The 26,877-nt window shown below is 35.6% G+C and overlaps 1 protein-coding gene across 1 annotated transcript in view; it reads right to left on the bottom strand.

Moving 5' to 3' along the window:
- Positions 1–26,877, bottom strand: part of ITFG1 (integrin alpha FG-GAP repeat containing 1) — a 282,016-nt gene that overhangs the window by 26,441 nt on the left and 228,698 nt on the right. Inside the window, exon 14 of the mRNA XM_069082555.1 lies at positions 25,584–25,662. Coding sequence (XP_068938656.1) covers positions 25,584–25,662 — 79 coding nt within the window. The remainder of the gene's footprint in view (positions 1–25,583; positions 25,663–26,877) is intronic.

The following is a 26,877-nucleotide window of genomic DNA, read 5'->3' as shown; positions in this document are numbered from 1 at the left end:
TTTAAAGTAGTGGTGATGTAAAACTGGGACAGAATATCACAGAAAGTTTCTCTTGGATATTTTTGATAATAAAATACAGAGTAAAATCCAAGGTTAGAGTATATGCCCATTTCTTCTTAACTGAACAGGAGAATCAAAGACAAAAGATTTACTTTTTTGTTTGTTTCAAAGGCTTTTGTTTCTGATTTGTAACCGCTCAATTTTCCTTAAATCTTTGCTTCTGTTTGTACTCGTAAATATGATATTTTGTTTTGGAAACTAAGTAGCACAAGTTGCTTGGGTAGCTAAAGCCTCTCATGTTTAGATATGACATATAAAAACCTCTACTTATTGTGGTTATTTTGCAGAGCTGCAATGATTTTCTGTAAGGAATCAGAGATGAAAATTAATTAGAACTAAATGGTCTAATCTTGTGATGTGGAAAACCATTTTAATTTATTTTTTTTTCCACAGGAAAAATGTTTGTTTATCAAGGTAAAATTTAAGTTTTTCTCAAGAGACATTTACTTGATTTTTCATATATTGCAAGTTCTGGGAAATCAAGCATATTTTAAATTGTTTATTGATTTCCTTACACAGCAAGCAAAGTTAGGCAATGAAAATGCAAAAAGCTGAAAAAAAAATAGTGGGATTCATGTTTTCAAGTACCATTATCAGTGAAACAAATATAGTTTGGTAAAATGTATTCTGACAGTTAGGAAACTGCCCACTAAAGTACATATATCTATTTGTTAATATAAGGCAGAAATATTGGAACATCTAGGAACTCAAGGTCACTTGATTTCCATACATTAAAAATCACTGGAAAAGCTATATAGGATCACTAGAGTTTTTCCTTAATTCACTGAAAAAAAAGATGAAAAATACTCTAGGAGCCTTATTTTTTTTTTCTATTTTTGAAAATTTGACAGCTCCCCCCCTCCATTAAACATAGTTGGTTCTCACTGTATTGTCAAATTATTTTAGGTTGTTGCTTTCTGTCACTAGGGAATGAACTTGGAAATAACAGTCAATTCTTCTTCTTATTACCTTGCTGATACTGACCCATTTGGAAGCTTCTAGCCCTACCCTCTTAACAAATCCCCATCCCCATTCACCCCTTAAGGTCAAGCTCAAGTTTTATTTTCTTCAATAACTCCAAAAGGCACAGTAATCATAGACTCTTTAAAGAGAGTTGAGGATGTTGGAGTCCATCTAATCCAGTCCTCTTGTTTTTAGTGACAATGAAACTTAGGCCCAGAGAGAAATGATTTGCTCAAGCTGGGATTTCGACTCACGTCCTCTGATCTCAAAGCCAGAATTCTTTCTATTATATACCAAATAGCTTCTTTTTTTTTTTAATCTTCTAACCATAGTACTTAATATTATGCTTTTCATTTGACAAATATGTGCTGCTTTGTATCATTTGTTCTCTCTTTATATGTAGATCTTATCTGACTATAAGATTTTTGAAGGCAAACTCCCTACTCTATGCTTCTTTGTATTTCCTATAATTACTGAGCACAGGGGCTTGTGTACTGGAGAAATAATGTTTCTTGAGTAATTGATTACTCTGCCAAAAAAGATCAGAGATCTCAGTCTTATAAGAAACCTGTTGTTAAAAGCCATTAAAGGATCCTCGAGCTGTGAGGAGCCCTAAGGCTATCCACAGGCATCTAGTTCTTCAAGCCCTCAAAGTCAGATGAGAATCTTTAACATCCAATGATGGAGTCTATCATTTAAGGTATGGAAGTATCTTTTCCAGAAGCTGCTAACCCTTTAATAATTGATCTCCTAGTCTTATACTCTTGAATTGTGACTTAAAATTTCATATATATATATATGTATGCAAGTTTATCTATAATATATATATATACACACATGCACATAGGTATGAACATAGCTATCTACACACACGCATATGTACACATGCACATACAAACACATGTCATTTCCTCAACTAGACCATAAATTCTTTGGGAACAGGGCCCATGTCTTTATAACTCTACAATACTTACAACAATGAATAACAGGCACTCAATAAATATTTGTGGAGTAGGGAGAAAAAGCCCAAGTCTTACAGAAGATACTTTTATCACTTCAGACTTTACTACTTTAAATAGTATCATCTGCTTTTCTATTCTTAGGCTTAACCTTTACCTTTATTCCTTCTTCTACTTACTTCACAGACTTGCTTTTCTTCAAGGCAGAATTTCCTCTCTTCTATCTTTTCCTTTATTTAACCTTCATCAACATCTTGGGGGTACAAGAGAAGTCACTCACCTCACCTTTTGAAGGTACATTAATTTTTACAGTCCACTTGTGTTTCACTGCAAGAGGTCATCACACAAAGCAGGTGATAGAGAATCTCATCTCTAAGCTTTCACCTTGACTGTGACCATAAGCGAAGTACTAATTTCCATAACTCCCAATTAAATTCCATTTTGTAATCTTACTTTACCACATTGCCACTTGACTATGAGATCTTTCTTTTTTCAATTTTAAAGAGTTTTGTCTCAATAGGCAAAAAAGGGTATTTTAAAGTCCCCAGCTATTCCCACAGACATATTTAGTTAGGAATGTCAGAAATGAAAAATGGAAAGTTTGAGAGGAAAATGGGAAAATAATTTATATAGAATCAACATTATAAAGAAAAGGAACTTTAAAGATTTTATAGCTAAGAACAATAAAATGACAAACCATAATTCTAGAGGATTGAAGATGACACTACCAACCTCCTGTTAGAGGTGACAGACATAAAATACAGAATGAGACACATAAGATATAGCCAATGTGGTAATTTGTTTTGTTTGACTGTATGTTTATTATGAGAATTTTATTTTTTATTCTTTAGTGTAGTATGGAGTGGGTAGGGAAGGAGTGGGAGAGAAAATAAATGCCTATAAAAAACAAAAAGAGAGAAGGTTAAAAATTGGGTGATTTGCTGGTCATGGTGACACACATTGGTAATCCTTGCTACTGGGGAGGATGAGGCTGGTTGATAGTTTCAGTTCAGGAACTCTGTGCTGCAGTGGCCTAAAGTCAACTGGGTGTTCTCACTAAATCTAGCACTGTTGTGAGTGCCCTAGAAAGGGTTCACCAGAAGAGCTGAGGGGCAAACTGGCCCAGGATGGAAATAAAGCAGGTCAAAGCTACCATTCTGATCAGTAGTAAAATTAGGCCTGTGAGTAGCTGCTGCACTTCTAGTCTAGGCAGGACAGGGAGACACAGTCTTAAAAAAAAATACGGTTATCTTTCCAAGACAATTCTATTTTATAGGGCTCACAGTTTACACTTCTGTAGGTAGCAGAATCAAATCTGTTATTGATTCAGACTTTAAAGAAACATGAACTATTGGTTCTGTCACAGTGAACAAATCTTTCAAGGGAATGGCAAATTAATTGTCCAACAACTACAAAATTCTTCAACTGTAGTGTATTTTGACTTGTAATGCTTGTAAGGTGACAAGTCTTGATCTTGGAAAATTATGTCTTAAATTTCCCTTTGTAATAGGGTGCCATATTAAATTACGTAGAGAATTTCAAATACCCAATTTATTACACATAAAATTTAAATTGGATTTGAATTTATTGTGATCCTTTGTTATAATTCACTTGCATAAATCTAATATTTGATAGTTGTACTTAGGAACAATTGTTTTATGATGACCAGTTTTTTTTGTAGGTATAAAACTTATATTCTCTTAAGAGTTTTATAATAGGCAGGAAAAATATAATGATAATGATGTTTAATAATAATAAATTGATTTTCCCTAATATCTTGCTTTCCTGAGTTCAAAGGACTTGACATATGCCTGTATAATCAAGGAGAGATGAAGAACCCTAGACAGAGAGATATTAAATGACTTACTTGGGGTCTCCTGGGCAAATTTCTGCTAAAGCCAATCATACTTCTTTTTTTAGGGGAGAAGGCAAGACAGTTGGGGTTAAGTGACTTGCCCAAGGTCACACAGCTAGTAAGTGTCAAGTGTCTGAAGCCAAACTTGAACTCAGGTCTTCCTGATTCCAGGGCTAGTGCTCTATTCACTGGACCACCTATCTTCCCCACCAGTCACACTTCTAAGACATACTTCTGATTCCTTGTCAATTTTTTTTTAAGCTAAATTACAGTACTTAGTTTAGAGAAGAATACTTCTACGGATCCTTGATTTCAACCTCACCCCCACATCCCCACCTTTTCATCCTGTGCAAATTCTTGTCAGCCTTTCCATAAATCCTCTGCAAAAAAAAAATTTTTTTTAAGGTGTGTGTGTGCGTGTTTGTGTGTGTGTGTTTTACAGGACTGGGACTGTTCATTTGCTGTCCCTCATTCACTATGTGCTTGCCCCACTTCCTTTTCTCTAGCTCTATGATCCAGGAAATGGATTTTAGCATTTTCCTAATTTTGATGCTTCGTTGGATCCAGAGCTCATCAGTATAGATGTGCCCTCCTCTAGAACAATCTGCAAGCAATCCATGCCCTCTCGTCTTATGTGATTTTTGTCTATGTCATTCTGTAAAGCTATAAATAAATGTTATAAAATGCTTGATGGTTTTTCTCTTAATCTTTTCAAATATTTGATAGATAGCAATGGAAAACTCATTTTCTCCACCCCTCATTCTTGTTAATGATTGATCCATTTAATTTTCTACTCATACATGATTCTGATGATGTCTTTTATACCTTTTCTTATAAGCAAGCCTATACTGGTTGTATGTCACATATACCATGCCATTTGGGTTACTTGTAATTGTGAATCCTCTGAGACTGTGATGTTTCATGATTTGCAGTCATATAGCATCACCAGAAGAACAGTGATATTAAAAAGATGAGCTTTGTGGCACTAAGTTGCTTGGCATCATTGCATATAGTATTTAGTTTCTGAAATGTGATCCAGGCCTAGTTCTCTCCTCCTAATTTGGGTCCTGCTTATTGTCCCTCAGTAGTGCCTACCTAATTTACTGATACATGTACTAATGGACTAATGGAATGAATTTCGTTTCAAAATCTGGGCAATACATGCCCTCCATCCACTTTTCCCCCAATATGGATGTCTAGACAGAAACCTATTTTGACTATAGATATCAATGAAAATCAATGCAATTAGCACAATATCTTCTGTAAGCAGGAACATCTAGAGAATCTGTTAATAGGGAAAACTTCTATTTGGATCTTGTGCAAGACATCATGTGCCACAGAATCATACACATATGCCTAATTTTGTGGAATGGAAATAGTGATCACTTTTCTGAGCATTTTCCTTCTTGTTTGATCCCTCCTTTGGTGCTGATACTCAGAAGACTGCTGAATGAAATTCTCTGTATTTTTTTCTGAGTCCTAACTTAAGATCTGTTCTAGAATTAGCTGTATCTAGTCTCCTACTAGACTATAAGATCCTTAAGGACAGGTTCCAGGGCTCAGCTAAATTTCTGTTCCTTGCCCTGCAGCCCACCCCCCTCTCCCCCCAGCTTAGCACACAGTAGATGTTTAGTAAATATATGTTGATGTTGTTTCTACTTAATTAACTAAGGGGCTGGAGTTTAAGTCTGGGCTAGAAAAAGTAACTGCTCCCCTCAAATATTCCATTTGCTTATTCCCCTTAATTCTCATATGTATTCAATTATTAGATTTGAAAATGTTTCTGAGAAAATCAAGAGATAGAGAAGAAAGGGAACAGGAAAAGTACGTTTAGGTTATGTTGTAGTAGCTTACTTCACTGCAGTGTATTGGTATGGTAGAAAGTTGGGCCTCATAAAAAGCTTCTCATCAGCAGTGAGGGCAGACCATGCATTGTGCAAAATAAAAATAATCCCTCCACCCCCAACTAGATTCTAAACTGGGGAGAGTCAATTTATGGGGGAAAAATGAAAATGGTGTACATAATCCTTAAATCTCTAATACAGGGTCAGCTCTAAAAATCACAACCACAAAAAGCAAACCATAGGAAAATACTGTATATATGCAGTGAGGAGGAAAAACCTGCAACCTGTAGGTATTCCATTGAGTTCATTGCTCATTTTCCCCATACTGAGCTTTAAAAAGCCCACAAGGCAGTCACAACAGTGACAGAAGTTAATGTGGTGATTCAGCTGATTTTCTACCTAAGTGCTTACTCTCCCACCATCAAAGCCAGGGCACAAAAAGGTGCTTTCCTCTTTGATTGAACTTAAAGTGAGACAGTAGGGGGGAATGTTTGTTCTCAGGAGATTTAATGACATCTGCACTGCGTGCTAGGCTTCAAGGCTAAAAGAGTATGATTATTTCCATAATAATCATCTCCCAACATGCTTCACTGCTTTACTGAAATCAATAAAGTTATTTGAAAGGTGACAGCATTTACATTGAAGAGTAACACTTTTCATCTTCGCCTTTATAATGTCTATAAACTATTGAATTCAGGAACAATTCTCACCAGATCTACCTAGAGCCCAAATACTTATCTGACTGCATGCAGACATAAAAGAGATAGGTGTTGTGCAAATTAACTAGGGCAAAATTAAGTTATTGATTTATTTAATAAGGATTATAATTAAAAATATATAAAATATGTATTTTTTGTTTTGGTCACTTGTTTTACATGATTTGGAAATGAGTGCACAAGGTTTTGAAACACATTCTTTAATTCTTCATTATTTTAACCACATAGGATATTAGGTATGCTTCTGAATCCATTTTTCCAATTCTAGCTTTGATTACAATCCTTAGGTTTTCAATGAGATTTAAATTAGGCTTCACCCATATTGATAACTTTGTTTTTATATGTTGGTATGCTGTTTTACTTTATCTCCTAGATAACTTTCTGAACTTCTTGTTTGGCATGGTTGAATCTCCATTTCTGAATTTTCTTTAGTTCTAGAACTATATATCAATATATTTATTATAACCTGGTGCCTTCTCTTTTTATACAGTATTCCCTCCATGTGCTCTGTGACCCAGTGACACCGTCCTCCTTGTTGCTCTTTGCCCAAGACATCCATCTCCCTCTCGACTCTCAGCATTTTCACGGGCTGTTCTCCATACCTAGAACTCCGTACCCCACCTCTATTTCCTGGCTTCTTTCAAATCTCAGCAAAAAAGTTACCTTCTGCAATAATCTTTTCGTGGTCCACCTTAACCTTGGTGCCTTTCTTTTCAATATTCTAATCTTTTTACTGTCTTGCCCATGAAAGGAATTTTTCTTTCATGGTAGCTTTTTTTTTTTTTTTTAATTTTACTGGTCTTGCTGTTCCAACTTTAAGAAGCTTAGACTATACAATGTAGAGGAATCGATAACAACCTCTTCAGCTGCCAGGTCTCTGTGAAGGTCTTTGCTTATTTCTGGAGGATTAATTAGGCTGCTTTGCAGCAACAGTTTCTTAGTTCTTGGCATCATTTTTTTTAGACCACACTTCCTTTTGTGCTTTAGTGCAACTGATTCTGTTTTATTGTGGGCTTGAATGATACTTGAAATACCTGACTTTCCCCACAGCAATAGCCTCAGCAATATCTCTAATGGTTACTGAAATTTGCTCTTTAAGAGCTATACCTTCTGTACATTTCTTTGGAGTAATGTCTATTCTCAAAAACCAAAGAGTTAAAAAGAGGTGAAAATTGAAATATGTTTATGGCATAAAATCTGGTACTCAACTGATAGAACCAATTAAAGATGAGCAAACCAAACTCAGTCTAGTTTCCTCTGATCCAGGTTGAACATTTTCAGTTAGCCTAGTCTTAGCAGAAGCACACACATGCCCACTGCTGTAATAAAATGACATATCATATCATAATAACTGCTTGTCCCAAGTAATCCACACACCACTATAAACACACATAGGATCCTAGATAAGTTTGGTAGAAATAATGCTATGAAATAATATATACTTGATGTTTTTTCAAGGATTTTTTCAATGGCTTGAGATTTCTATGAAATACTTTACTGATGAGGCTACTCTCTAGTTACCTTCTTCACAGTCTCACCACCCAAACCAGAACTGATGCCCTGTAGGTTTTTATCCTTTTATATCTGGAGCTTCTGCGCTGAAGCCCCACTGTCTCAATTAGGAAGTGACACATACATGGCCCACTATATTTGGGCAGATCCCAGTTCATGCTTTACTTCTCTCCTATTCCCTGACCATCTTCATCATAGCCTTGTCAAAATAGCCTTGGTGCTGTGTATGTACTTTCTCCACCTTTGTTCAAGTTCTGGAACCACAATCAAATCAACTCGATCATTGTTCCTAGAAGGTGTATGTCAGTCTACTCTCCTATGGCTCTACACCATTTCGGTAACTTTTGAGATCAAAATGCCTATCCGTGGTTACCATTCTCCCATATGGGTTGTCTCCCTGATTAGATTATAAGCTTTGGGAGAAGACTGGTTTTTTGGTAGTTGTATCTCCATTGCCTGATACATACTAAGTATAGAATAAATATATGCCTGTTCACTCATTCATTCATTGATGAAGCAGCAAAGCACTAAAAAACACTCCTGTCATATTTGCAGATGGTTGTTCAGTATAATATCTAATAATTCATTATATTAAGTATAGGAATGTCACCATAATTACAAAAATACTTGAAGCACCCTTTCTATTAAGAACTTTTCCTCTTAGCTCATAGGAACCCTCTGTTTAGGTCTATGGATAAGGCTATCTGCTTTTTCTGAGATGGATCAAAGACTATTTCAAACTTAGCAAAGCGCTCCCTGAATGAAAATGTGTATAATCGGGACATTTTTTTTTCACACTGGGCACTGCTTGGGTGCAGATATTTCTGTATTTTTTTCAACCTTTGACAAGATGAATGACATTTCTGGCATGGTTTTGATCTGCCATGTAAAATACAGTATCAAAGCTATAGCCTTTAGGCCCAACAGATACAGTTAATTTATATATTGGCAAACTGCCTTTATGTTTGAGGCATCTCATTCAATTCTTCTTTCCTGTATCTGGTCTTATGAATTTAATTAACATCCCAGAATGAAAACAGAAACACACATTTATTCTTGAAATATTCAGATATGAAAAACTGTATGAATCCATGTCCTGAGTTTTTTTGTATATGCTCCATCATAATTACTTTGTAGCATAATTTCTTAAATGTTAATAATGTTCACCATAATTTTATCTTTCATATGCCCAAAGGCATTTGCATTTTTCTATCCCATTTACTAAAACTAGGGGAAAATGTAAACAATGATACAAAAATTAGAATATTAGAGTCATGATGTTTCTTACATTTTTTTTTTTTTTGCCAGGGATTAGGTTCTGAGTTTCCTATTAGGTGCCAAAGGATTCCCTGATCTTTTTGAGGCATACAGGTATGATATTTCATTTCAAGAGTTAAATAATAAATCATATTCCTATCAATTCATTTTAGCTTTCCAAATAAAAAAAACAAGACAGGAATAGATACAATGAAGTAACTTCTGTGCTTTGAAAATTAGCTCATAAATTCTTGATTAGATATAAAATAGTTTAATTTAGTAAATAATTGCTTTGCTAAAATGGCTTTAAGTGGGGCGGTTAGGGTGGTGCAGTGAGTAAAGCGCTGGCCCTGGAGTCAGGAGGTCCTGAGTTCAGTTCTGGCCTCAGACACTTAACACTCACACACAAAAAAAATAGCCATGTAACCTTGGGCAAGTTACTTAACCCTAATTGCCCTCCAAAAGGTAAAAAAAAAAAAATGGCTCTAAGTGTAACCCAGTGCCACCTACTTATTTCATGGATTTTAGACTACCGTATAGCTGCAGCAGAATTTAAGTATGATATGTAATAAATAAAAAAATTCATCTTTGTTTGTGGTATAATATTTCCTATAAACTTCTCATTTTCCCCTAAAGTCATAACTTCATGATACCAAGAGAAGTTGTTACTTTTGTGGAAAAAAAAGAAGAAATCAGTTTTTGACATCATATAAAAAATGTGCTGAACTTTTAACCAATCACCTTGTATGTATATAAGTATGAATGGTCTCATAAAGAAGTGAAACTGCACTATTAGTAATATTATCTCATAAGTCAGACAAGTCCATTTTGGGGAGAATGCTTGGCATGAACAATACTAAGGATACTAGCCACATAAGTAAAAATTTGAGATTACCTTTTCTCTCTTATGACATCCCAGAATGTGGTGGGTTTGGATATCATGGTGCAACCTGTCAATGTATTTAGCATTAAGGCTGTCAGCCTGCCATTGGAGGAGGTCATGCAAGGAACAAGGAACAAGTGTACTTCATGCTAAGGTGTAAAGTAGCATAATCTTTATGTAATCCTGGCCAAATGACTTACCCCCTCTAGAAATTGATTTTATCTTCTACAAGATGAAGGAATTGGACTAGAGGATCGCTATTTACTTTGATTTTTCAGATGCTATAATATGATCCTTTCAATAAAAAGAAAAAAGGAATAGGAATTAACAAGCCCGTAAAGCTTCATCATCTGCCAGGGAGAACTCCTGAGTTACTTGGCTTTCATTCTCCTCCCTAATTGTCTTATTAGGTACTAATAAGTAGTGATGTAGACAACCAGTAGTGATGTCTTTCCTGGTCACTTAATGGGATCCAGACTGTTACCCCTTTTTTTTCCAGTTCTCTTCTCCATGTCCTCCTTTGCTTTCAATGTTTAAAATACTCAACATTGCAGTATCATGTTAGGAGTGAAATTTACGTACTGAATATTTAAATCCCTCACATTCATGCTACCAAACAAGTTTTTTTTAACAAGACACAGTGTACCTGGCAAAGTTAAAACATTGTGTTCTTACAAATGGACTGACCCTGACTTTCTTTAGAAATCATAACTACATAGAAGGAAGATGGTGTGCCTTCAAAGTCATCTTGCTCTTGTAGGATAAAAAATAATTCTGCAGAGAGAAGATAAACTTTTCCTGAGATGATTATCTTTCCTAGGTATATCTTTTATACAATTATGTGCTGAGTGTCATGAGTCACGCTTTTGCTTGCATAATTCAGTTGGCTGCCAAGTGGATGATACCAAAGCAACTCAATAGGGCTGACAATGGAAAATGCTAATATCTGATTTCTATCATTAAAATGGTACACTGGGCTAGATCTCTTGTATGAGGAAGAACCACCCTCTTGCTTATTTATACAAAGAATGGTAAAAGGGGCACTTTGAAATCAAAACTTCAAAGTCACACTACTCAGAATGACTCAGTATATTGGTTCAGTTACTTCAGATGCTGAACTAGATATATTGCTAAGAGAAAATAATCATTACAGGTCAAATCCAGTTTTAGTAAACCAATTCTTTTGTTGAATGAGAATTTTTTTTGCATAGAACCTTGCTTAAATATTCTTTAAGTAATTTTTTTGTTGTTGCTCAGGTATCTGCTAGTTATGTCCAGCTCTTTGTGATTCCATCTGGGGTTTTCTAGGCAGAGATACTGGAATGATTTGCCATTTCCTTCTCCAGCTCCTTGTACAGATGAGGAAACTGAGGCAAATGGGGTTAATTGATTTGCCCAGGATTACACAGCTGCTAAGTGTCTAAGGACAGATTTGAACTCAGAAAGATGAGTCTTCGTGATTCCAGGTGTGACATTCTATCCACTGAGCCATCTAGCTGCTCCTGTTTAAGTAACAGGATATTGCTAAGCAATATAAGCAACAAGATATAGCTTAAATGTTCTCTACAAGACATTCTATATTGCAGACATCTCCTGAAAGTTTTATATCTTTTAGTCACAAAGGATTTTTTTTATTGCAATGGTATAGATTTTAGTGACATCTGAACTTTATTTTCCCAGCAGTCTTAGAATGAATTGCTTTAAAAACTGAAGAGAACTGAGTACTCCAAATATAAGTAAATGGCAAACTCTTTTTCCTTAACAAAGTAACTCATGATAAAATAGAAGTATCTTCCATATGGGAGAAATAAGTGTGTTAAAAGTACAGTTCAAGTACTACTTTTTATATACATACAGCTTTTCCTGACCCTTCCAAATCCCTCCTTATATTTAATACTCCCCTGTATTTTATTTGCATTATTTTGTATTTATTCTATATGTCCTTATTGATGTACTTGTCTCTCCCTGTTAGAACGGAAGCTCCTTGAGAGTAGGGATTATTTCATTCTGTGTCTGTCTCCATTGGCTAGCACAGTGCTTGGTACATGGGAGGTGCTTGGGAAATATCAGCTGACTAGGTGAAGAAATGGGTTCCTACGTGAAAGGAACCCATTTCTCTCTAAAGCAGTGAGCTCAAATATGTAGAAAACTAATGGCATTGCAGTGAAGGGCACTGCTGGTTTTAGGAATGGAAAGAAAATGTGTGTGATCCAAGGGCACAGTAATTCTAAATGGCAAATCAGCCAGATTATATATCTGAAGTCTTTTACGGCAAGAGAATTTGATTCTTTGATAAACTGTACTGAATTAGGTATTGGCTAGTGAAAAGAGTTGAGTGGGTACTGAACCTCTATAAATCTGTTGCTAAGATATAATCTGTCAAATGGTGCTATGTAGGTGTTCTTTCAGGCTGCTCTCACCCCATATGCACCCTGCTGCTAGCCCCTTTCACCGAAAGTTTTTATGGAAGGCTGGAAAGGAATGGCCCTATTTTAAGAAGCAAAATAATTGGCATATAAGCCCTTGATCAATACAAATGATCTTTTTAAAAAAGCTAGTTAAAGATGCAGAATCCAACAACTCTTAAAAAATAATTTCCATTTATTTTACTTCAGTCTTAATCTAAAAATATACTGATAGCAAGCTTATGTTGCATAGTGTTATTTTTCTGAAAAAAAAAATCATGCTAAGATAATGGTAAAACCTGGCTATAGACTCCAAAGCATAAGAAAATTCAGAATCAAGATTTAGCCCTACAGTTGGAATCTTTTTGTTTTGGTGAGGTTGGGGTAAAGGGGAGGGCTCAGGGAAGAAGAGGGTAGTTTAAACTGTTTTTGTGATATCTCTATTTGTACTATCTAAGTTTTCCTTAAGATTCTGTAGGAGTAGTTTGAAAAAGGACATTGCATAATTAAAAAAAATTTAATTATGTGTCTGTGTAAGAGCCAATCATGAGGTGGGCAATGAAGAGTTAGGATATTTAAAATATACATTAAATCATCAGAGTTAGGAGGAAATTAATGATTCAGAGGTTTCCAACATTTGGAACTTTAGAGGTTCTTTTATAACTTTAGTGAGGGAGTATAAGGTACTTTTACTTAACAAATTAATCTCTTTGGTAAGCTTAGTATATGTGATTATGACAACATCAATCTAAATATAGAGCTTAAAAAGTATATTGGGAAAAGCATACATTTGTTTATACATACAATTGAATGATGGTTTTAAGTAGGATACCTTGTTACTTTCAATTTGTTCTCCCCAAATATCCACTGACTCCAATCACTACTAAAACTTGACTATATGTGAGAAAGAAAAAAATCTAATAGCCACAAGTTAACATATAGCATATTAATTCTATGAGCTCACATATTAAATAAATGTACTGAAATTGGAGGTAAAATTAGTTTTACTTATAAAAGGAATAAAATTATTGAATCAAGAAATTATTTTAGAAGACAATTTTGCAAGCAATAGAGAACTGATGATCAATATTGGCAATCACAGAATCTCCAAGTGATTCTCTTGAATTATCACTATATACTCTAAAATATACTGTATCTAGGTATTTTTCCATCTTTTCTCTTTTCAGATATAGCTACAAATGACTGCTTGTCACAGTAGCTTTTAAAACATTCAATTGGCTTACTAGCTACAAGGAAAAAAAAAAGACTAAACATAAAATATTGTTGATTGTTGTTTCCAAGAAAATGGAATAAACAAAATGTTTAAACATTAAAACAAATGTATTTAAATGGTGGCTTTAATGTTTCATATTTACTTTTGTGTGTGTAACACTGGGTGAGTCAAATCATGCAAAAGAAAGAATAATAAGTGGCTCACTTTGCAGGAGACATCAAAACTATTTCAGGCCACTTCACTGAAGTACTTCAATACCCTAAATGATTCCCTATTGATGAAAAGAGTTAATGTCCTTACTAATAGTGAATACTTTTCTATTCTTTTTTTTTTTTTTTTTTGCTTTTTGGAGGGCAACTGGAGTTAAGTAACTTGCCCAAGGTTACACAGCTAGTTTTTTTGTGTGTGTGTTAAGTGTCTGAGGCCAGAACCGAACTCAGGTCCTCCTGACTCTGGGGCCAGCGCTTTACTCACTGCACCACCTAGCCGCCCCTATAGTGAATACTTTTCTGTAAAATTAAGTCTATTATATAATATCACTACCAGAAATTCCAAAATACTGGCTGATTAAAAACTAATTGTTTCATATTATTTAAATATCAAAGAATAACCAGATCATTGCAATAGAATATATTTCATAGATTTTTCTATCAGTCTTTAACCACAGATCTTAATTATATCTTCTCACCAGTTGTGTTCCTGAATTTGTACAACATTTTCTAACCTGTGGATATAGGGAAACTATTTCTTTAACTACTACTGATATTATAAGAAAATAATAAGACTGTTAAAACTATGCTTTGGCAAAACTAAAAAAAAAATAGCTAAACTCACTTGGCAAAGGCTGGAAAGATAATAAAATTAAGGCACTATTTAGTCAGTATTAAATAAACTTAATAAAATAGGCATTTTAATTTTGTAGTTAGTAACAACATACAACTATAGATTTAGCACTGGAAAGGACCTCATAAGTTATCCAGACCAACCCTCTCACTTTATAGATAAGAAAACTGAGACCCACAGAGGAAAAGTGGCTCTAAGGTCACAAAGGTAATAAACAGGAGAACTTAGATTTGAACACAGGTCTTTGTATTCTAAATCCAGTGTTTTTTTCCATGTACCAAGGTGCCTCCATAAAATTAATTAAATTAAATTAAATAACTTGTAATCCTGAAGTTTGGGTGTGCCCTTAAATGAAGACATACCCCATTCCACATACATTTTAAAAAGAATCTTCAAATAAATCTATTCTTTCCTATTAAATATATTAGGAAAACTGAAATCTTTCATAATGAAATCAACAACACCAAAAATCCAAAATAATAATATCTACTTATTCTGTGAAATACATTTTTCCAGAATATCTAACATTGTAATTTTCCAATGTCTTCTACTTTCATACATTTTTCACTTAAAAGTCTTCATATATCTGTGACTGAAAGAGTTATTTTTCAATTTCACATCCAATGATATTAAATTATTGTTATCCAGCAAAACCCTAAATTCCTTGTATGTAAATGATTGTGGCATTCTCCCATTGTCTCAGGATCAATCTAACCATGCTTTCTGCTAATATCACTGTAGCAAATTGCCTACAACCCAAGAGCTAGTATATTTGCAGGTCAAGTGGGTAGGCAGATGTTTCTGTTAGGAAATCCATCTGTTATATTTACTACCAAATCAATACTAAATGAGGCAAAGCTAATAACACCTTATGTTTCTATGGGTTTACAAAATAACTGTGAGGTAGGTAGGAAAAAACCCATTATCTTCATTTTTACATATGAGAAAACCAAGGCTTAGAGAGATAAATAACTTGCCCAATAACACAAAATTACTTTCAGAATTAGAATTTACATTCCCATCTCTTGATTCCAACTCCAGACCTCTACTGCACAAGGATAAGAAGAATCAACAAGATCAGAGAATAATTTGTATTTTGTTTCTAGTGTCTTTGTGCTTTAGCGAGAATTACTATGAATAACTAAAAGCAACACCATATGAGTTTATGAGTCCGTTAAACTGTATTCACTATCCCACTTTATAGATGTTTCTTTTGCAATAATTAGAGAAAATGAAAGAACATCAAAAGATAATTGCAGTATGATTCTTAAAATTCCTTATATGATAACTCTTTAAATTGATTAATTAAAAAATAGTTATCATCCAGGGATTTGAGATGCACTAAAAAGTGATTACTACATTAAGCACTCATGCCTAATAGTTTTTTATTTGGTTTCTGTTAAGTATTTCCATGGTTCCATATCAGATTCAAAATCTGGCTCAATGCAATTTGCCAATAAACAGTCAATAAACATTTATTAAGTGCCTGTTATGTGCCAGGTACTATACTAAGCATTGGGGATACAAATAAAGGCAAAAGATAGTCTTTGGTCTCAAAGAATCCACAGTCTAATGGAGGAGACAACACAAACAACTATGTCCAAACAAGCTGTATACAGGATAACTTGGAGATAATCAACACAGGGAAAGCACCAGAATTAAAGGGGATCAGTAATGGCTGAGCCAGGGAAGCCAGGGGGTGGAGATCAAGAGGAAGAACGTTCTAGGCATGGGGGACAGCTAGTGAAACTGCCTGGAGTTGGAAGATGGAGTGTCTTGTTCAAATCAAAGAAGAGCAAGTGGGATGGTGTTAATAGACTGCAGAACATGTGGGAGAAGGGAGGGAGATGGAAGGCATAAGAAGACTGGAAAGCATTGTGTATAAAGGGCTTTGAATGACAAATAGAGATTTTATGTTTGAGTTGGGGGTGGCAGTGACATGGTGAAACCTGTGCTTTAGGAAGATCATTTTGGAAGCTGAATGGGCAATAGATCGGAGCAGGGAGAGACTTGTGGCAGGGAGACTAAACAGCAGTCTACTGTGGCAGTAGAGGAATGAGGTGATGGCCGCCTGCACCAGGGTGGTGACAATGCCAGAAGACAGAAGGGTCAGGGATGGTTAGGTGGCTCAGTGAATGGCACACTGGCCCTGGAGTCTGGAGGACCGGAGTTCAAATCTGACCTCAGACACTTGACACACTTACTAGCTGTATGACCTTGGGCAAGTCACTTAACCCCAATTTTCCTGCTCTCCCCCCTCCAAAAAAAAAAGAGAAGGATCAATATGCAAGAGATGCTATGAAGGTAAAATAAAATGGACAGGTCATGGCAATGGACTAGATATGTGGAGTGAGAGAATAAGAAGTAAAAGATAACACCAAGTTGTGAGACCGGGTAACTGACAGGATGGTGTACCTTATACAGTAATAATGGAGTTAAGAAGAGGGGATGATTTAGGGGGCAAGATGAGTTCAGTTTTGGACATGTTGAATGTAAGATTTCTATAGGATACTGAATTCAAGATGCCCAATAGGCAATTGGAGATGTTAGACTGGAGGTCAGAAGAGATATTAGGCCTTAGCAGTGGATTTGAGACTCATCAGCATAGAGATGATAACTGAGATTACCATGAGAAGTGAGATGGAGAAAAAAGAGGGTCCAGAATAAACCTACAGTTAGTGGGCATGACCTGGATATAGATCTAGCAAAGGAAACTGAGGAGTAGTCTGACAGTCTGGAGTCTTTCTGTCTATCTTCTCCTTATAATTCAATATTTCCCAACTCCAGAAATATTAAGAAAATAAAAAGTAGGCTTCCCCAAGGGTTGTTTGCATATCATAGCTGAAACTTGAAGAGTCTCATTCTGCTTGTGTATTATTTACAAAGTGACCTGTCACATGACACAGGATGAACCTGCCAGACAACTATGATACACCTAGAAATGGGGCCACACTTGAAGTGCTTCACAGAATGTGTGTTTAAAACCCTGATGTGAGATCCTGCCCCTTGTCAAACATCTTCTGGATGGTCCTAGCTCAAATCTAAACTCAACTGCTGGTCTATAGCATAGGTTTTTAGACGGATTCCAATTCTATTCTTGATGTTCTGTCTTGTTTTGAATGATAAGTTGTATCTGAAAAATTCATATTCATAGTGAAGATGGTATATTCATGAAAATATTTTCTTACATATGGAAAAAATAAAATATTGATTTTTTTATTTTATGATTTTATTTTCTCATTCAGGATGTCATTATAAAAAAAGTTTTCTTTGTTAGTTAATTGTTAAATGAAAGCCTTTATAAGTAACAATACTTGGCAGCTTACTAGAGATTATATATTATTGCTCCATTATAACATGTTCTCTAGAGCACATTCAGATGCAGTTAGAACTGGTTGAAATAGTATTAAATGAGGGATTACTAGGAGGCAATATGGTATAGTAGCTAGTATGCTGGATGTCAAATCTGGAGGACATAGATTTAAATTCCATTTCTGATATTAGCTGTGTGGCCATCAGCAAATCACTTGCCCTGTCTGAATCTCAGTTTATTAGTTTATTAAATGGGGATATTAATAATGGTAATAATTCCTCACAGGGTTCTTGTGAAACTCAACTAATATAATGTATGCAGAGTGCTTTGCAAACTTTAGAGTATTCTATATATCACATTGCTATGAACAATAATAGAATTTAATAATTACAGCTAGCACTTACTTAGCACTTTAACATTTGAAAAATACTTTACAAATATTAACTCATCCTATCCTTACAAAAACCCTGGGAGGCAGTTGCTATTACTACCTCCATTTTACAGATAAGTAAATTGGGGGCAGACAGAGCTGAAGTGACTTGTCCAGGGCTACACAGCTTGTAAGGGTCTGAAACCAGATTTGAACTTTTAGGTCCAGTGCTCTATCTACTGTGCTACCTAGCTGCTTACAGAGAACTCATGGAGAACAATCAAATTTTAAAATCACTGCTGCCCAATTCTCTTAAATTTTGAAAATTATACCTGAGACCAAATTAGAGGAATTGTGAGAATATTTCAGAATACTGGTGTAGCCCAGCTTCTGGAACACAATAACTAGGTCCTGTGTACACATGATGATTCCCTTCCCTTTCTTCTTGACTGACTTTAAGAAGGGAATGTTAGAGGCAAATTCTGCTCTTCTTTTAACCCTCAATACTTTGTTACTGGGAACTATACTTGGAGTACTTAAAGAGCAAATCCATCAATTGCAGTGCTTTGGGGTCTGGGTTATTTCCTATGTTTCTCTTTGAAATTTCAAAACCAGCCTAGGATAAGTGTACCCCAGAGGTAGTATACTGTAGTGGTAGGTAGAGTTGGCCTCAGAGTCAGGAAAAGCTGGATTTGATTCCATTCTCAATATATGTCCTAGTATGGGGCCTTGGACAAGTCACTTAACTTGTGAGGACCCCAGTTACCTTTCTAAGGTGAGAAATTGGAGAGATGGTAAAGATTTACTTTAAGTACAGGAAGTACCTCATGAGGAGCTTCCTTCACCAACAAAAATCACAGTTCTGGTCAAAACCCAAACAAGAAAATAAACACAACCTCCAAAATATTCCTACAGCAAAAGATCATGTCACAAATTGGATCTGGGAACTGGGTCTTTATTGCAGGACACAATGGCATTTTTTGGTTTGTTTTTGGTGTGCAAGGTGTAAATCTTATCACTGAGCTTACTAAAAACATGGAAATGTAAAAGTTTTATTGAAGTCTAATGAAGGACACTATAGCAACAAGGAAGAAAACATCAGTGGCATCAATACTTAGCAAAGAATAGGATCTCAGGCAAATGCCTTGATACTAAATGCTCTTCACTCTAAACAAGGTTTGTTGAATTATTTACAACTTGTGGGAAGAAAAACATCTGTTAGCAAAGGCTTCATAAGCAGAAACAGACAAATAGTATTCTTTCTTCTCTTCTCCCCTCCCCAAATTGCTTTGGAGCTGCTTCTTACTGTGCTGGCAGCAATACTGAATGTAAATACTATCCTGGAAGTCAATGTGTAAATACCATTTCATGAAGTAAGTGTTTTTGTTTGTACTAGAGTTCCATTTTCTTCTTTAGGTATTTCTTTTCTTTTCTTCTTTTTAAAAATAATTTTATCCTTAAGATTTCAGAATAGGCATTCAATTCATCTGCAGCTGCAGGAATGGGATTGCTACTTGTTAGACAGATGGATAATTTTCAAACCCCGTGACAGTTTTCTTTGAAGCCGTATCCTTCCTGCAGTTCATTCAACCAAGCAAATAGATATATCAGCTGCTGCTAACAGTTATTCTGTTACTTGGATTATTTATTGATTGACTTTCACTGAAGAAAAATCACTTCCCAACTGAACATGACTTTACAGAGTTACAGTTTGGCTAGATATTTGGTTGATGGAAAATTAAAGTAAATGAAAATATTACCAAAACATGATTGTGGTTATGATCCATTCTATTTCAAGAAAACAGAAGCATAGATCATCTGAAATAGCATAAAATTTCAAAATTTCTTCTATTTGTCTTTGTACTACATTATTACATGATAATGTATCATTTAGGATAATATCAAAGCGTGTGCATTTCCTAGGAATTTACATATACATGTATCATTGTATATACAAATATACACACATACATTTATGTGTATACATGTTATCTTCCTTGATAAAATGTAAGCTCCTTGAGGGTAGGACTTGTTTCATTTCTTGTCTTTCTGTCCCAGTAGCTTACACAGAGTCTGGCACTTAATAAATGCCTGTTGAACAATGAGCAAAGGGTGAAGCATCTGAATGCAAGAAGTGACAGAAAGAAAGTGACCTAGGATTTAATATTTGCTGAGGATAATCTGTACACATTCAACAGGCCTACAAATGGTTGTCCTAAAAGTAGGAAAACTTCAAAAGAAGCCCTGGTGAACATAAATGGGAAGAGTGAACAGAAGAGAGTCAGTTTTGCTATTTGGTTTACCTGAACTCTCACTGTATGGAGCGAGGAGGGATTCAAATGAACAAATCTGCGTGTGGGCAACTGAAAGATGACTTCATTTTTGGGGAAACACTGTGACCTTGGAAAATACGCATGAGAGAAATGTACAAAAAATATTTACCAAATCAAGAGTCTGTAGTGGAAAATTATTGATCTGTAGGATGGAATATGAATGATTACTACCAAATTTGGGAAAAAAGATTTTGTATGTATGCTTGAGATACATCCCTCCTCTCAAACCCAATAAACTAAAATCTGCAGCCCCTATGAATTTTATTACATCCTTATTAAATGCTTCTTTGCCTTTTAACATACTGTGCTGTCAATCTGCCATGCCTTTTACTGCTCATGTTTGAGTCATGTGATTATTTAATAACAGTTTTCAAAATATATGAAGGGTGACAGAGGTTGACAGTTACTTGGATTTTTCTCAGAAATGTTAATAAACAGCTATCTCAGAGGGCTTAAAATGAATAACTCCCTCTCCTTTACAATATAACTAAATAAATAACTTCAGTGCACTACAAACAAAGCTTAGCCCAAGGTGGTCATTGTTAGTCAATGACCAAACCATTCAGTAGGTCACAAAAGTTTCCACATACTCCTAAATATGGTGTTCCAATTTAGTAGATTTAAATGTTAATCTATAGGGAATTTAACTATCCATTACTGACTACTGGTCATTTTGCAAAAGTAGTAAACAGAATATTGGTTCCAAGACCTCGGAGACTATAGCCCTAAGGCTCCTATGACAAAAGTAGTTTCATTTTATTTTTTTTATGAAACTTCATAAGATACTACTGCCTATTTGGAAAAGTTATGAAGTCTCAGTAATATGAGCTCTCCTAATAACATTTGGCTATTCAGTCTTTTCTAGGAAATAGAGTAAGACCATAGGGAATTTGCTAAGAATGAGAAGATCTGTCTACAAGCAAAGGATAATTAGGTTGGACCACTTCGGTGATAATACATGCTGGTTGTCTCTTCATGGGAAAACCTGGCAGTAGGTTCAGGAATCTGCATTTGGATTCCTGCCTCTTCTAAAATGGTCTAGGTAGAAGATTTAGAAATCCTTCAGCAATTAAGAAGATTGTACTGGGATTTTTGTAATGTCAGAATTATAGTTTACTAATAGGACTATCCTCAGGTTTCTGTTTTTTGTTTGTTTTTTGGTGGGGGGGGCAGAGGAAATCTGAAACTGTGATTTCACTGGTATGGAAATTCTCTCTACCAATGCAGGCCAGCAATTTCTGGGTAACTTCCAGTCTTTCGAGAGCCACTGAGTGCTCTGAGACAGTAAGTGACTTGCCCAGAGTCACACAGCTACATGGATTATGAAATAGCACTCCATCTCAGAACTTACTGTCTCCAAGGCCAGGACTTCACCTGCTATTCCAGGCTCCTTTCTGTCCTGCTTAGTCAGGGAAGGATGTCTGGTAGTATTTGTTGCTTAATCTCAATGCTTCTGGTGAGGAAAATGTGGCCATATCTATATGTAATAACTAGGTAGGTCAACAGAGTTATGGAGGCTTTTCATCTATGTCAAATAATATGTTTTTTGGCTTTTATATTCTGGCAGTATGACACGATGTGCATGAAAAAAAACCTAATATTAAACAAATGTATTTAAATAAAACTAAATGATGGTGGTGGGGGCTTTTACATTTTTTTTTGTAATCACTAACACTAGGGAAAAGAACATCCATTCTGCCTTCACTGTTACATACCAAAGATGTGTGCAAAGGTATGTTGCTATGGAGACTCATTAAAAGCTCTACTACTTTTAGAGTGATGAAAATTTGTTTCTCATTCTCTTTCAGGGATGAAAACTCTACTTACTCCCTTTTTTATCCCCTTAAATGCTGATACTGTATAAACTTCTGAGTAAAAATATTATAGTGAAAAAAGCACTGGATTAGAAATCTGGAAGCCTGTCATATATTATCAGACCTGTAACTAACTAATTGCACTGAGACTCAGTTTCATTATCAGATAAGAATCGAGTTAGATTATGTCTAGGGTTCTGTTGGGCAGTTATGTGGGACAGTAGATAAGAGTTCTGCTGGCCCTGGAGTCAGGAAGACCTAAATTCAAATCTGGTCTCAGACACTTACTAGCTCTGTGACTCTGGGCAAGTCAGTTAACCCTGTTTGCCTTAGTTCCTCATCTATAAAATGAGCTGGAGAAGGAAATGGCAAATGACTTCAATATCTTTACTAAGAAAACCCCAAACAGGGACATGGAAAGTCAGATAAGACTGAATGACAACAGGGTTCTATTGATTCAACAGCCCTGTCTGTGACATGGTAGATCACTTCATTTCAAATCCTACCCCTTTAAGCTTTGCATTGTCTCTTCCTTTCCTTTCTCCACCCTTTACCACCACTTCAGCTGAGACCCTTTCTACTTCATCTATAGATTACTGTAATGATTTAGGACTTGGTTTTCTAGAATCTAAACTTTGCTTCTTCCTATCCATGTTGTAAACTGCCAGGATTATCCATGATTTTATCATTTTCCTTCAAAAAAACAAAACAAAACAAAAATTTCACTTGCTCCTTATTGCTTACAGAAGTCCAAATTGCGCAGCCTCATCCCTCCTTGTGAACACAATCTAATTTTCCAGCCTTATTTCTCATGACCCCCAAATAAGCAATATGCTCCACTTAAACTGATGTTATTCAAATATGCCCCATGCATTCCTGCTTCTGGTCCTTTATGCTGTTTCTTCTGCCTGGAATTTCTTCTGTCCTCCTTCCATTACTGAAAAATTCTCCCCTTCCTTTAAAGTTCAGATCCAAAATCTCTTCTTCCTCCTCATGGTGTCTTCCATGACCAGCCCAGAGTGGAGAAAGCTCTTCTTCATTTGCTTTATTACAAAATTTAGCATATGCACAGCATTACAGCTTTAGTGAATGTGTCTTTTTCCTTCTACTAGACTGAAAGCTCTCTAAGAACAGGTTTTGTGTCTTGTACAATTTTGCTTCTCCCAGGCACCTTCCACAAAAGTTGATATTTGATGAATTAAATTGGTGTAATATCTCAGCATGGTCTTCTTCACTTCTTATTAATACTATATTATTCTGATATTTTCCATGAGTTTAAATTGGAGTGGGGAACCTTCGGCCTCAAGGCCACATGTGGCCCTCTAGGTCCTCAAGTGTGGTCCTCTGACTGAATCCAAATTTCACAGAAAAATTCCCATAGTGTATGTCTAGGGTTCTGTTGGGCACTTAGGTGGTGCAATGGATAGAGTGTTGTTGGCCCTGGAGTCAGGAAGACCTAAGTTCAAATCTGGCCTTAGACACTTACTAGTAGTGTGACTCTGGACAATCCCATAAATGGATTTGTTTCATGAAGTTTGGATTAGGTCAAAGGGCTGCACTTGAGAACTTAGGGGGCCACATGTGGCCTCAAGGCCACAGATTCCCCACCCCTTGTTTAAATCAACAGCACCTAATAGCCACTGAGTACTGCTGTTGCCTCTTCAGATTTATACTGGCACTGACTTGGCTTTGGCTTATTTCTTTAGTATGGGTCATATTCAAAACAGAGCTACCTATAGCTAGCTATAGTTTAATGTAGCAACTTTTGACCCATTTACTCTGGGGAACCTGGTTCAGGGATTTTTGTCCCTTTGGAATTTCCATGCTTTGAAATTATAATGACCAAATATCATAGCTTCAAATTTTAGGTGGGTTATTATGGTCATGTTCCCAAAAGATGAGTTCAATTAAATAAGTACATCTAGCCTAGGTGGAATATACATTTGTGTATGGAATATAGCATGAGTTTGCTTGAAATATCTGATCTATTACCATAAGTTTGTGCTGACCGTATCATTATTCAGTGGTGGATGTGTGAGTGAGAGCTATGCTGGCTAAAGTGACTATCCCAAATAAGTGCAATTAAATCCTGAGGATAGTGATGTTACAGCATATTTGATTTATATCAGACCATAAGACAAAATTAATGATGACCTGACAGGTAATTTTTTCTGCTCACCAGGAAAGAACCTTTTAAGTTGCTGAAGAAAGAATTATCTACAATTCTAGTACTCTAAAGACAGGACCATATCTATACTTCCATATTCTTTTGTCTTTGGAACTCTCCAAGTAGTGTATTAATAGTTTAGAACTGTTTCTATTACTTATTTAATTGAATTGATCATTACTGCATCTACCATGCCCAGGGTCTCAGTAAGTTCTGACTTCTTCATCTATAGTCATTCTTATGTCAGGGCTGGTATAGCTTGTCTCATTCATTTCTCCATACCCTAGACTGCCTTGTTCCACATAACTCCTCTCATCAAATAACCTTTTGGAATTTGAAATTTGGAAACTAGGATTATTTTTATAAAACAAATTAACAGGTCTAACAGATACTTCTAAACAATGTTAACAGTTTCCACTCTAGTTTGGGAGGCTAGGAAGAAGTAACAGATTGGATTCTGGTGATATTTCTTATTTTCCTTTTAAGGTGATTTTGAACCAATCTGTATCCCGTGCCATAAAAGGAACATTTGATTTGGTTTAAGGGCCTTGTACTACCTGAACGTCTGACCCCAGACAAGCCAAACAATCTACCAATCCCTCAGTTTCTCTAGCTGTTGGATGGAATGACAATGCCATCCCACAGCTGTCCTATTACTAGTTGTTGTGGAGATTTAGAAGAGGAAAAGTCCTTTTAGATCTTCAGGAAGACACACACACACACATGTGTATACATTATTTAAAAAAGTGTTAGATTTTATCTAAAGGGGGAATGGTATACTGTCATTTTCATTTAGGAGCCATTATACCTAATTTACCTTGCCAATTTTGCACTAAAAGCACTCAATTTCAAATATTAAATGATTCCAATTTTCTTTATGACAGTCACCACAACCATGGAAAAATAACATGACAGGGATAGTCACGCTCAAGGATGGTGACAAGCCATCCTGTTACAGAGAAAGAAAAGACAGTTTTCTAAAAAGGTACAATCATATTAAGTAGATAATAATAAAGAAGAAATATTAGATGTTATTGACTTCTGTCTGACCTTACCTGAACCATTTTTCAGATAGCCATTTGCATCTACGGTTGTGTACATGATATAAGGTCCAGGTTGATTCACTCCAAAGGGCTGTAAGAATAAAAGGAATATCCTAAGTCTCAGAAAGTAAGGAAATATGTAGACTTCATTCAACTTGACAACCATAATTAAAATAATTTTGATGAAAATAAAACAGCCAAAAAGAGCTTTAAGCCACTTAAGAAAGCTACTAGAAATTGATAAAACTTTAAAGCTCCTTATTAATAGGAAATATTAATGCTTTAAGTTACTTATGGTTCAATCTTTGAAGTCCAATGAAATAGTCATTACTAAAAGTTAATTGTGCTACTGGTGGAGATAATTCTATAGTCTATACAGAAAAGTGGGTAAGTGCATTTCAAGCTAAATTTGCTATCACACTGTTGGTCCAACATAGAATAAAACCCGCAACAGTGTGATTAATGACATTTATTTCTGTTAAATGCAGCATTAATTCTCTTTTTGTGGGGTTGCAGGGACTGTTTCAGCAGAGATGACTTTCTCCCATGAAAATACCAAAATAAACAAAATCCATTCATGCTAATTAGAAAAGGAAAAGGTTTGCTATTAGTTCCAGCACATTTGAAATCTTGGACTTAGAAACAAGTATTATTGCCCTGCAGCTTAGGCAAATCTGATAAGGCCAGAAGGGATATGGAAAAGCAGTGAGATGAGTCTCCAACTAGTGCATCACTTCCCATTCCTGAAATACTCGTAAAATGATGAATTAGATGACAAAATTTCTTCTACCTATAGAAAATGTCTAATTCAATAGGACGTTTAGGATCTGAATCTCCTGAGGAGAATTGTGGGAAAAATCCAAGGGGCAATTTAGAATGTAGAAAAGCATTTGCTTCCTAGAGTCAGAAATCCCTCTTCCCTGTCCCAGTTATGGCAGTATGGTGGCCAAGACTTATTGGTCACTGCTCCCCTTATCATCTGTTATTAGAACATCTGATATTTTGCCAAAATAATATCACCTCTTAGAGTGATATTCAAGAAAGAATCCAGTTAGAGAGACATTGCAGTACCTTATCTAATACTGTAAGAACTTTGGGAATCAATCCATTCTTCAAAGAAAATGATGGAGAGGTTGGGGAAATAAAGGCTAAATTGAAAAATTATACTATACATAATAACAGAAGCAATGGACAGAAGGACACTGAGCTGGGTACTGGATTAAAAAGGATGAGAAGATTGGGTTGGATTGCATTTGGAAAACTTTGCAATGTTTTAATGATTCAAAGGATGATTCCTTTGAGGAAT

This window comes from Petaurus breviceps, unplaced genomic scaffold (genome assembly GCF_028583685.1).
Source record: "Petaurus breviceps papuanus isolate PSGF00001 unplaced genomic scaffold, PetGlider_PUasm1.0 171, whole genome shotgun sequence".
In the NCBI taxonomy this organism is placed as follows: domain Eukaryota; kingdom Metazoa; phylum Chordata; class Mammalia; order Diprotodontia; family Petauridae; genus Petaurus; species Petaurus breviceps.
This window is presented reverse-complemented; position numbering and strand designations above follow the sequence as displayed.